At 34.6% G+C, this 12,544-nt stretch overlaps 1 protein-coding gene across 4 annotated transcripts in view; it reads left to right on the top strand.

Moving 5' to 3' along the window:
• The window catches only part of SLC13A1 (solute carrier family 13 member 1), a 94,132-nt gene that overhangs the window by 30,195 nt on the left and 51,393 nt on the right, over window positions 1–12,544 (top strand). For all 4 annotated transcript variants that reach the window (XM_023588008.2, XM_058297301.1, XM_004455741.3 and 1 more), the window contains exons 4-6: window positions 5,413–5,600; window positions 6,137–6,194; window positions 6,276–6,324. In XM_023588008.2, the coding sequence (XP_023443776.2) occupies window positions 5,413–5,600; window positions 6,137–6,194; window positions 6,276–6,324 (295 nt within the window). The remainder of the gene's footprint in view (window positions 1–5,412; window positions 5,601–6,136; window positions 6,195–6,275; window positions 6,325–12,544) is intronic.

Below are 12,544 nucleotides of genomic sequence, written 5' to 3'. Positions count from 1 at the left end.
ATAGATGTAATTTAAAATCATATTGTCTTAAGTATATTAATTTTATCTTCTACATTATTTATAAGAGAAGATAATGTAATATACCCAATCTTGGCAAAAGGCAGGAATGTCAAATTCAGAACAGCATTAATAATTAAATCTATAGAAAAAATTTAAACCTCATTTTAGCTAGCAATTTTGACTATTTCCTCCATCCATCATATACTAATTGTGGATTTATACTGGATGGGCCTGCCCTGATCAAGAAGGGGAAGTGGGAAGCTTTGGGGTCTCTGCCACCCCCACAAACAAAAGTTTTGAAGAACCAATAAAAACTGGCAGAAACATTTTTCTTAAAGCTCCAGAAAACAGTTCAGGGACTATAGTAACATGGCAAGCACCAAACCAAGAAAAATACATCTTAAAAGTGTTTGGATCTCCTGGTGCCCTGGATGGCCCCTCTCCTTTCCCCTCATCAGCTTGATGCAGAGCTGGCCAATCCTCCTGGTGTTGGTCCCTGGTTCTGGTTCTATAGGGAACAGAATAACCCTCAGGCTTGTACTGAGAGAAGGTGTCTGCCAAAATCCTTCTGGTGGCATCCTGAGGGACTGAACCAGGACACTCATCTGGGGGAATTCCTAGGGCCATATGTCCATGTCCAGGAAAATATGCCTATGCAGAAAAGATCTGGGGGGTCCCTATACTTTGTTTTCAAGCAATTTTCTAAACTCATTGCATGGGCAGACCCAAGGATCACAGTCACACAGTCACACGGGTCAGTCTGTAAAGACTGAGAAAGCTGTTTGCTTTTATTCCTTTTTTTTTTCCTCCTGACATTCAAGGAATGCTCTTCCATAAAACTAGCTGGATATAACCTTAAGGAAGAGATGCCCCAGAGTCTAAATTCCAGCAATAACACCTTAAAATATCAAAATGTCTAAGTTTCAACAAAATGTATGTTACCAAACATACAAAGAAACAGGATGTGATGGTCCAGGTAAAGGAAAAAATTAAAGCATTATATACCATCAGTGAGGAGGACCAGGTCTGAGATATACCAGAAAAAGACTTTTAAAACATGGTCCTAAATATGCTCAAAGAGCTAATGTAAAACATGGGCAAGCAACTAAAGGAAATCAGGAAAACAGATGAACACAAAGACAGTATCAATATAGAAATTATGAAAAGGAAAAAACAGAACTGAACACCAGAGTAACAGCAATTAAAAATTCCCTAAAGTGTTTCAATAGCAGATTAGAGCTGGCAGAAGAAAGAATCAGTGAATTTGAAGATAAAATAATTGAAATCATCCAGTCTGAGGTGCAGAAAGAAGAAAGAACAAGTAAAAGTGAACAGAGCCTGAGAGAACTATGGGACACCATCAAGGTTACCAATAATTGGTATTGCATTGTGGGAGTCCCAAAAGAGAAGAAAGAGAGAATATGCAAGGAAATAATTTCTAGAAACCTCCCAAATTTAACAAAATACATAATTATGCAATCTGAGATGTTCAACAAACTTCAAACAGGATAAAGTCAAATAGACCCACACTGCAGCATATTATAATCACACTGTAGAATGCCAAAGATTTAGAGAGAGTTCTGCAAGCTGCAAGAGAGAAGCATCATATCATGTATAAAGGAGCCTCAATAAGATTCATCAAAAGCCATGGAGATAAGAAGGCAGTGGGATGAATTATTTAAAGTGCTGAAAGTAAAAAAAAATTCCAACAAAGAATTTTATATCTGACAAAACTGTCTTTCAAAAATGAGGAAGAGTTTACAACATTCCCAGGTAAACAAAATCTGAAGGAGTTCATAGCCACTAGACCAGCCCTACAAGACATGCTAAAGAGTTCTGTCAATTGAAAGGAAAGGACCTTAAACAATAGATTGAATCTACATGAAGAAATAAAGACTTCTGGTAAGGGTAACAACGTGGGTAAATATAAATTCTAGCACAATTGTACTTTCAGTTTTTAACTCCACTTTTTACTTCTTAAGGATCTAAAAGGTAAATGCATAAAATATAATGATAAATCAGTGGTTTGGGACTCATAGTAATATACAAACATAAAATATATGACAAGAACTACATAACAGTGGGGATACAAAGAAGTCTGGGAAAACTGTGTGAACTATTGATGTTAAGTTGTTATCAAAACAAACGAGATTGTTACAGATTTAGCATGTTAAATTTAAGCCCTATAGTAGTACAAAGAAAATATCAGAGACTATACATGCTTACAGAGACAGAAATTAGAGTACAGGTTGTCAGGGGCAGTGGGAATGGGGAGTTAATGCATAATGGATGTAGTGTTTCTGTTTGGGGAGATGGAAATTTTAGTAAAGGGGCTAAGGGTACTGCAACATTATGAATGTGACTAATCACATTGAATGACACACTTTGGAGTGTTGAGATGGACACGTTTATGCTCTATATATGTTCGCACAATAGTAAAAAAAAAGAAAAAAAAACTAGAGACAATGACAATTAAATGCAAAACATAATCCTGGATGAATCTAGCAAGGGAGAAGAAAAGGCTCAAAAGGACATTATTGGAACATATGAAAAATTAACATATAAGCTGTAAGATGTATATCAATGTTAAATTTCTTGAACTTGACAACTGCAATTAAGGTGGTTACATAAGTGAATATCCTTATTTTGGTTACATAAGTGAATATCCTTATTTTTAAGAAATGTATATGGAAGTATTAAGAGTGTTCAAGAAGTATTATATATACAGCCAACACTTAAATGTTCAGAAAATGGATGAATAGATAGAAAGATAGATAGATGGATATGGCAAAATATTAAAATTGGTGGATCTAGGTATCTGAGGATGGTAGAGGTATGTTGGATTTCTTTGTATGGGTTTTGTATTATTTTTGTAGCTACCCTGCAAGTTTGAAAGTATTTCAAAATAAAAAGGTTTTTTAAGTGGATTTATAAATATTATTCTTTCTCCTTGTTCTTACCCCTCCTTGGTACACATACTGATAAACAGATATATGGCCAAAAGACTTCAAAAAGAATAAAAGACCACCCTTACATATACAGCCAAGTGATTTTTGACAAGCCTGTCAAGCCCTTCCAGTTGGGGCAGAACAGTTTATTTGGCAAACGGTGTTAGGAGAACTGGATATCCATAGCTAAAAGAAAGAAAGAAGACCCCTACCTCACACTTTATACAAAAATTAACTCAAAATGGATCAAAGACCTAAATATAAAAGGAAGCACAATTAAGCTCCTATAAGAAAACGTAGGGAAACATCTTCAAGACCTGGTGGTAGGGGGTGGATTCTTAAATCTTATACCAAAAGCATGAACAGCAAAAGAAAACATGGATAAATGGGACCTCCTCAAACTTGAACATTTCTTGATTCAAAGGACTTCATCAAGAAGATGAAGAGGCAGCCCAGTCAATAGGAGAAAATATTTGGAAACCACTTCTCTGATAAGGGTTTGATTTCCATTCTATAAAAAGCAATCACACAACTCAACAATAAAAGAGCAAGCAATCCAATTTAAAAATGGGCAAAAGATTTAAATAGACATTTCTCCAAAGAGGAAATACAAATGGCCAAAAAGCACATGAAAAGATGTTCCATATCACTTGCTATTAAGGAAATGCAAATTAAAACAACAATGAGGTATCATCTAACACCACATAGAATAACCATTATTTTAAAAAAAACAACAATAAGTGCTGAAGAGGATGTGGAGAAACAGGTACACTCCTTCACTGTTGGTGGGAGTGTAAAATGGTGCAGCCTCTGTGGAAGACAGTTTAGTGGTTCCTTAAAAAGCTAATTATAGAACTGCCATATGTTCCAGCAATTCCTCTACTAGGAATATATCCAGAAGAACTAAAAACTATAACACAGACACCTGCACACCAATGTTCATAGCAGCATAGTTCCCAATTGCCAAAAATGGAAACAACCCAAGTGTCCATCCACCAATGAATGGATAAGCAAAATGTGGTATATATGTATGATGGAATACTATGCTACAATAAGAAGAAATGAAATTGGGACATATGTGATAACATGGATGAGTTTTGAAGACATTATACTAAGTGAAGTAAACCAGACATGAAAGGGCAAATATTGCATGGTCTCATTAGTATGAACTAAATATAAATAATAAACACATGGAATTAATCTAGAGTATAGATTATAAGGAGATAAGAGGAGGGTTGAGAAGAACTATGGATGCTTAATGTATGTAGAAGTTTTAATTAACTTGACTCTAGAGGTGTGGAGATGGATAAAGTTGATAGTAACACATTATAGTGAGTAACAACTGGTTTATAAATGGGATTGTGACTGAAAAAGTTAGTCTGGGGAAGTAAATGTCAATAGAAAGAAAGCTAAAGAATAATCTAGGGACTGAATAACACAGTGAACCCAGAAGTGGTTAAGAATTGTGGTTAAGGGTACAAATGCAAGAGAGTCCTTCTGTTAGCTAGAGCAGATGTACATCACTACTGCAGGGTAATGGGAATATGGAGAAACATGACAAAACTACAATTGGTGTGACCTATAGACTGAGGTTAACAGCAATACTATAATATTCTTGCATCAATGTCAAGCTATACTGTGTTGATAATGGAGGTGTACAGAAAAAGTGTGCCAAATGTATGCTATGGATCATCTGATGATATTACCTCATAATCTGTAACAAATGTTCCGCCAGGGTGTGGAGTTGTATGGGAAATCTACACATCTGTATGATTGTTTTGCAAGTTCACAATATCTGTAACAAAAATACATTTTAAAAAAATAGTGTTGGTTGGAGGAAAAATACACCAAATATAAGATAAGGAATATAGTTGATAATAATATTTTGATGATGCTCTTGTATAGTTTGTAACAAATGTTTCACACCAATGCAAAGAGTTGGTGAAGAGGTGATGTATGAGACCCCTGTGTGATGTTACGTATGTTTATTTTGTAAGTTCACAATCTTTACTATACACTTATTGTTTATGTGTGTTCATGTAGGAATGATATACTTCAATAAAAAAAAAAGACCCTAAGTTCAAAAGCTGATTACATTTTCATCTTACTGGTATTTGAAGGTAAGAGGTTCTGTATAAAGAGCCTTTAAATATGGGTGTGATATTACAAGCTGTCATACCATATCCTATCTTGCAGTTTGGTTTTAAAAGTAATCATTTTCTGATAGAAGATTTTTATGGTTCCCAGGGAGACAAGTCTCTTGGGAACCCCACTCTGAGAAGTGCCAGTTTGAATTCTACCTGGGTTTGACTGTACTCAAAGTTCACCATCTAGGCAGAATCTTAATTTTCTATGTTTTGAAAACCTTAATTTCTGACTCATAGATGACATCCTTTACAGTTAAATAATACAGAACTATTTAACCTGTAGAGCAAAGCTCTGTAGTAAAGATCTCTCATTTCAGGCTGACGCTGGGGTTCATGAGCAGTACTGCCTTCTTATCTATGTGGCTTAGCAACACCTCTACTGCTGCCATGGTGATGCCCATTGTGGAGGCTGTGGCACAACAGATCATCAAGGCTGAAGCAGAGGTCGAGGCCACTCAGATGACACCTATCAGTGGATGTACCAACCATGGGCTGGAAATTGATGGTATCATGTATTGATATGGCTTTGGTGGGATCTAGGCATTTGGTCAATAGACCTAAACTCAAAAATTCTGTGCTGCATTTTGAATTAGCTGTCCATATATTATGTGAATTTAACCTTTCTCTTTCTATATTTCCTGATATTTATATAAGGGAATTATGTTACATAAATATTTGCCCTGTAACTATCCTCCAGCCTGTCTGATGGAACTTTCTCTTATGTCTTCATCAGTAAACCCACTTTTTTTTGGCCTGAAGTGACTTTCTTCCATAATGTTGGGAATCTTTAAATCCTACAGTGTATTTGAATGCAGCATCAGATTTTATATGTTATTTCTGGCTCTGATGAACTGTTCTAATACAGTGAAAAATTGTTGGTGGAATATTTGTGTTTTTAAGATACTTTAAGATGAGTATTATCTAGTACCAGGTGAATTTATTTACTTTAAATTTCTAGTTTGCTTTCATTTTCTCATCTACACATATATCCAAAGATAATCTCTTATTTAAATTAGTTTTCTTTTATTTAATGTTTTGCAGAATGTGTTAATGGACATGAAACAAATGAGAAGAAAGAAAAAACAAGATCAATTCCAGGGTAAAGAATATAAACATTTTGATTAGGATTTTCCAAATTAAATTTTAAGAAAATTATAAATTGTGCCAATTTATTTTTCAGATGCAGTAATGATACAGGGAAAATTCCAAACAAGATGCATTTGGAAAAGGTACATTAAATTTGATTCTTTCTAAATAGTTTAAATGACATTATATTAGAGATGTGGTTAGGTAGGTATATATTTTAAAACCTATTACTTGCTTCCTTGTTTATAAATCATTTTGCTTGCCTAAGTTAAAACATTGTATAGTTAATGGTTTGGTAAGCCTTTATGGATAGACAGAATAGACATACTGATAGGAATCATTTTAGGCTTTGAAAATTGGTGCCATATTTTATCGTTTTACTAGATTGTGATAATGGCAGTTAGCACCTGTAGTGTAAAGAAATATAGTTCTAGTTCCATAATATTGTTTCATTTTCTTATTAAAATTTTGCTGACCAAATTGCCTGACTTCATTGGAAGCATTCTTGTCTCTTCCAGGTTATCTACTTAGAGTGATTCTTATTTATTTAATTATAAGTCCAGTTATCTTAATTGTTACTATTGCCACTAAAAAATTCAATGCAGAATTTATGAGTTGCTACTGTCAAATGCAGGCAGAGAATTGTTGCCATTCTAGTGTTAAAAGATGGAAGGAAAATCTTTGTAGACAATCCTATAGAATTCATTTCCCCAGAATAAATCAATATAAAAAATGCTATACTAGGTTGCACTGGGAGTAATATATCTCAACCACTGAAAAATAATCCTACACAGAACTCGTCCTATGGTAATCGTGGCATTAGGAATAGGAGAATGGGACATATGTTTCTTCCTCTGACTATAATGCATTAATATGCAACACCACGGGAAAAAGAAAAATCTTTTGTTATTTATGGAAATCTTCAAGGAAAAAGTACTTTCTATGTAAAGTGAAATCGAATACAAAGATAAGTTTTAAAACAGCTGTAGTTTACATTTGGGTTTTTAAGAATGGGAATTGTATATATATTTATGAAAATATCAACATTGGAAATATAAATAATTCTTTTAAAACATGGAAAATCAACAGTATTCCAGATATATAACAGAAGAGCCCTTTAGAAATGGTCTTTAAAAACTGTTATGAAAACTAGCAAGTCTAAAAAGCAAGAATATGAATGCACTCAGTAACTTCTTATGCTTATCTTTAGAAACAGTCTCCTGGTATGATGCCTAAATTTTTAGCCAAGGCCCTTCAAATTGATTTGCTATCCAGCATTTTCCTAGACATGATAGGAAAATCTACTAGTGAAAAGACTAGCTCCTTACTGTAAGCTGCCAAGAGTCAAGTGCAGAAGATGAACTTAACAAAAAACAATAATGTATGTAGTAGTTTGATATAGTTAAGAATTCCAAAAATACATATTAGATTATGTTTATAATCTGGTCTATTACTGGGCATGATTGAGTTATGCTTAGGGCTTTGATTGGGTCATATCATTAGGGTGGGGATTCACTGATAAAAGGATGGCAAAGGACAGAGTTGGAGCTTTTGATGCGAGGGTTTTGATATTGGAGTTTTGATGTTGGAGTTTGATGCTGAAGTCTTAAGCTGGAGCCCTGGAAGTAAGCTCATAGAGGAAAGAGAAGTCAGCCCCAGGAAAAGAGGAACACTGAGCCTAGGAAGAAGCAAGCCCTGGGAAGGAAAGAACCTTGAACTCAGAGAGAAGCAAGACCCAGGAAGGGAGGAATCCAGGAAGCCTGAACCCTTGCAGCCGTTGGCAGCCGTCTTGCTCCAACATATGGCAATAGACTTTGGCGAGGGAAGTAACTTATGCTTTATGACCTGGTATCTGTAAGCTCCTACCCCAAATAAATACCCTTTATAAAAACCAACCAATTTCTGGTATTTTGCATCAGCCCCCCTTTGGCTGACTAATACAATGTATGGCAGAAATACCACAACAAAGGGTTGCACAGAGGACAAGCCTTTCAAAAGAGGAAGAAGCTAGCTCAATCCGAGCATATTTCAGGGAAAGAATATGAAGTGAAGGCATTTAGTTTGAAAGGATGAGAGATTAGCAGGTGGGGGAGTACGAACCCCATGAGTGCACAGCCCATGTCTGTTCTGTTCACCAATATATCCTCTAGCACATACTATTGCCTAATACAGCATCGGTTATAATAGATATTTAAGAACTGGCATTCTATTCAGAGACTATGATTAATTCAAAGACCCAATATGTAAACAATAAAACTTTTTCAGGAAACATCTTTATTTCAGGTAGTAGAGGTGAGCTGCTGTGGTAAGTGAAACTGGTTGGATAGGTTGGAGCAGATTTTAAATAGTTCAATGCCATGCAAAGGAGGTTAGACTTTATCTTATGGGAAATAGGGAGCTTTGAATCTGGGGACAGCATGGTAAGGGCTTCCTTTAGGAAGCTTACTCTGGCAACAGTGTGGAGGTATGGCCTAACTGGACTTCTTGACTAACCAGATATTGGAAGTGAAGGGAAGAAAAGTTTACAAGATGTCTACCACTGTGCTAAACTATGTAAAGCGAAATTGTGATGCCATTGACTGAGATGGAAATACAGAGGGCAGAGTAAGTTCTCAAAGGAGAAAAGTAAGATAATTTGTGCATATTTTATGCAATTCATGTAGAGATTTCTGAGTTTAGGTTTGGAGAATGAGGATTTGAATGCTGTGTCTATGATCTCTCTCGAACTCAGTGCAAAACAAGAAAAATTTAGGGGTACATTTTTGCTGTTCAAAAGTGTTCTTTATATCATGAGAAATTGCACAGAGGTAGTCTCTTACCTATTGTACATCTAAGATTTGTTTTGATTTTGAAAAATTATAAATCTATTTCCAGGATAAACATGTCGTATAGTTCATGTCATGTTTGCAATAAAGTGCCTCTGTTTGGTTGCATAATAATTTAACACTAAGGGATTATATGCAAGCATTTACATGTATTTCATTTAACTTTAAAATGGAAGAAATATTTATATTGTCTTCTGCTTTTTTGGAAAGTGTGTGGGGTCTACTGTTCAAAGAAGACCCAATATTACTTCCTTTTGAGGTTTTAAAATAAATTTCAAAAAGGAGGAAAAAAAGAAAGACTTCCATTTTTTTTTTGTAATTTACAGCATTTCTCCATGTTCCTGCTAAACATAGAAAATAAAAATTTTTTGTCTAGTAAAACATATTAGTTTCATACCTTTGAATTACCATTTGTTTAGTGGGAAATTAGGGAATTTTTTCTAATCTTAATTATAATCTCTTTTCTAATACAGTGAAATCAATCTGAGATAATCAATCAGTTTACTTAATTTTTTATAAATATGTAGTATTTCTCTTCAAAGGTAATAATATATATACATATATATATAGTTCCATTTAAAGTTTAGTATGTAGTTAGTAGAAAATTCTCAATAAGTAGGTGAAAATTAAGAATTACTTCACAAAATAAATTCTAAACTTAGTGATTATAATATTTGTTAATATACTAGCAAATATATATTTAACATTTGTTCGAATATTACTTTCTCAACGAGGCCTACCCTGACCACCCTATTTTTATTGCAACCATAATGCCCTCCCTCTAATTCCCTGTCTCTGCCCTACTTTTTCAAAATGATGTATCAACTTCTTAAGAATTACAGATATTTTGCTTAGATTTATTTGTTTTATGTATTTCTGTTTGTTTTCTTTGCTAAAATATAAGATCCACAGGGCCAATTGTTTATTATATATCCCTAATATCTTGAAAAGTGCCTGGCATATAGTATTTAGTAAATATTTTCTGAATGAATGAATAAATTAAGTCATTTTCTCATATAATTACAATTAGATTAAAACAATGCTGAATATCAGCTATAACAAAGAAAAGAAGCAAACTGGCAAAAGTTTAAATATAAAGCTATGTATCAGATTCATTTCATTTTGGGTGGAGAGATAAATAATGGTTTGGAACTAAAATTTCTCAGGCCTAAAGCTCTTAGAAATAGAACTGCAAAGTCCTGGTAGAGATGATAAAGGTGATAATTTTGCTTCTGTGAATGCTGCCGACAGTAGCGATGATCATATGTTATTGAAGATGATGGCCATTCAGTATCTGCCCCCTCCCCTAGATTCCAAGAACTAATTCATGAGTATACATATACACATGGAGTCACAGCCCCAAGCTGCATAACTGAAAAAGATATGCTTACCATCAATCACCAAGTTCCCGTCTCACAACAGGCTATGTCTCAAACAGCAATAGCAGGGCTTCCTACTTGTGCCCAGGGTAAAAGTAGGGGGTTAATTAATCCTTAACTACACCCGAAGTATCTGAAATCAAGAAGAAAGGAAAACTCTGACAGTACTTAGGGGAACATATTTGTCGGGTTCCAGGGGTGCAGCTGGGAAACCCATTATTACTCAAACTGCTTCCATAAGAAATGATTTCCAGATACGAAAAGTCACTTTGTAGATACCAAGAAGAAATAAAGTTGTAAGTTCTTTCCCTCCCCTACAAGTTCTAGTATTATTCAGAGATACACCAGATTTTTACACTACTTCAATTTCTAAACATCTTCAAATGAAAGGAATTGGAAAATGAGTATGGTTTTTAAAAAATTAACTTTATTTATCCACACTCCATATCCACCAGACATATACCCTCTTTCCCCCTTTCCCCATCCACCAGTAATCTGCTCTTAATGAAATGGCTGCCATAATTGTTTTCCAAACATTTTCTATATTATTGCAGTTCACCAAAGTGAAAAATTCAAAGGAAACCTATCCTTGTGCTAATTTCATCATCCTTTTAATTAAGTGTTGTTTAGTTTGGGGGTGAAATTCTCATTACCAAAAATAAGTCAAATTCTACAAAGACAACACTTAGATATTCTCAAGAATTCAAAGAGAAAATACTTTAAGAAATAATGGTTCATAATATCAAGAACCAGGGACAATAGTTCTGCCAAATAAGATATTGATTCTGGAATTTTGGGTCCCTAAATTAAATATGGAAAATATTTGAGATTAGATTAGGCAGGTGCTACAAAACAAAACTTGGTTCTTCTTGATTACTCTTCTCTTCTCCTAAAGTAGGTGAAGTTGGGGGACAAATCCAATCAGTGCTGCTCAATCTTCACCTGAAATAACCTAAGTGTCTCTTTCTATTCACTCGAACACATACTGAGATATATGTTTATAAAGAGATGACAAGAGAGAATGGCAGAGAGAGAAAGACTACCACACACTTTAGGAATCACAGCAGCAACCTGTAAAGATGAGTTCACTCCATAGTTCAATGTTTATTCCAATCAAATCTCTATTGGTGGCTACTCTGCGCTGTAATTCCACAAAACATTTTGTTATTAAAGAAATCATGGAAGGCTGATAGCATTTATTCTCCCATAAATCATTTCTTTGACAACTCACATTTAGTGTTATTGAAATATTATCTAGCAAATAGCATAAGCTTAGCTGTGTTGGAAGGCTCAGTACAAGCATACGTTGGAGATATTGTGGGTTTAGTTCTAGACCACCATAATAAGGCAAATATAATAAAAGGGTTCACATGAATTTTTGGGTCCCAGTGCATATAAAAGTTACATTTATACTATACTGTAGTCTATTAAGTGTGCAATAGCATATGTCTAAAACAATGTAGATATTTTAATTTAAAATATTTTATTACTAACAAATGCTAACCATCATCTGAGCCTTCAGCAAGTCAGAATCATTTTCCTGGTATTGGATCTTCCTTCATACTGATGGCTGCTCACTGATCAGGATGTTGGCTGCTGAAGTTTGGGATGGCTGTGGCAATTTTGTGAAATACCACAACAATGATGTTTGCCTCATCAAGAGACTCTTCCTTTCTCAAAAGATTTCTCTGTAGAATGGAATACTGTTTGATAGCATTTTACCTACAGTAGAACTTCCTTCAAAATTGGTGTCAATTTTCTCAAAACTTTCTGCTTCTTTATCAGCTAAGTTGATATGATATTCTAAATCCTTTGTTGTCATTTTAGCAATGTTCACAGCATCTTCACCAAGAACAAAAGCACTTTCTTTGTTCAGCCATAATAAGCAACTCTTCATTCATTAAACTTTTATCATGAGATTGCAGCTATTCAATCACATCTTTAGGCTCCACTTGTAATTCTAGTTCACTTGCTATTTGTACTGCATCTACAGTTATTTCCACTCCTGAAGTCTTAAACCCCTCAGAGTCATCTGTGAGGGTTGATATTTTGGCCTCCTCCCATGAATCCCCAATATGCTTAATGGCATCTAGAATGGTGAATCCTTTCCAGAAGTTTTGCCATTCACTTTGCACAGATTCAACAGAGGAATCACTATC

The sequence above is a fragment of the Dasypus novemcinctus genome, chromosome 5 (assembly GCF_030445035.2).
Source record: "Dasypus novemcinctus isolate mDasNov1 chromosome 5, mDasNov1.1.hap2, whole genome shotgun sequence".
NCBI lineage: Eukaryota > Metazoa > Chordata > Mammalia > Cingulata > Dasypodidae > Dasypus > Dasypus novemcinctus.
This window is presented reverse-complemented; position numbering and strand designations above follow the sequence as displayed.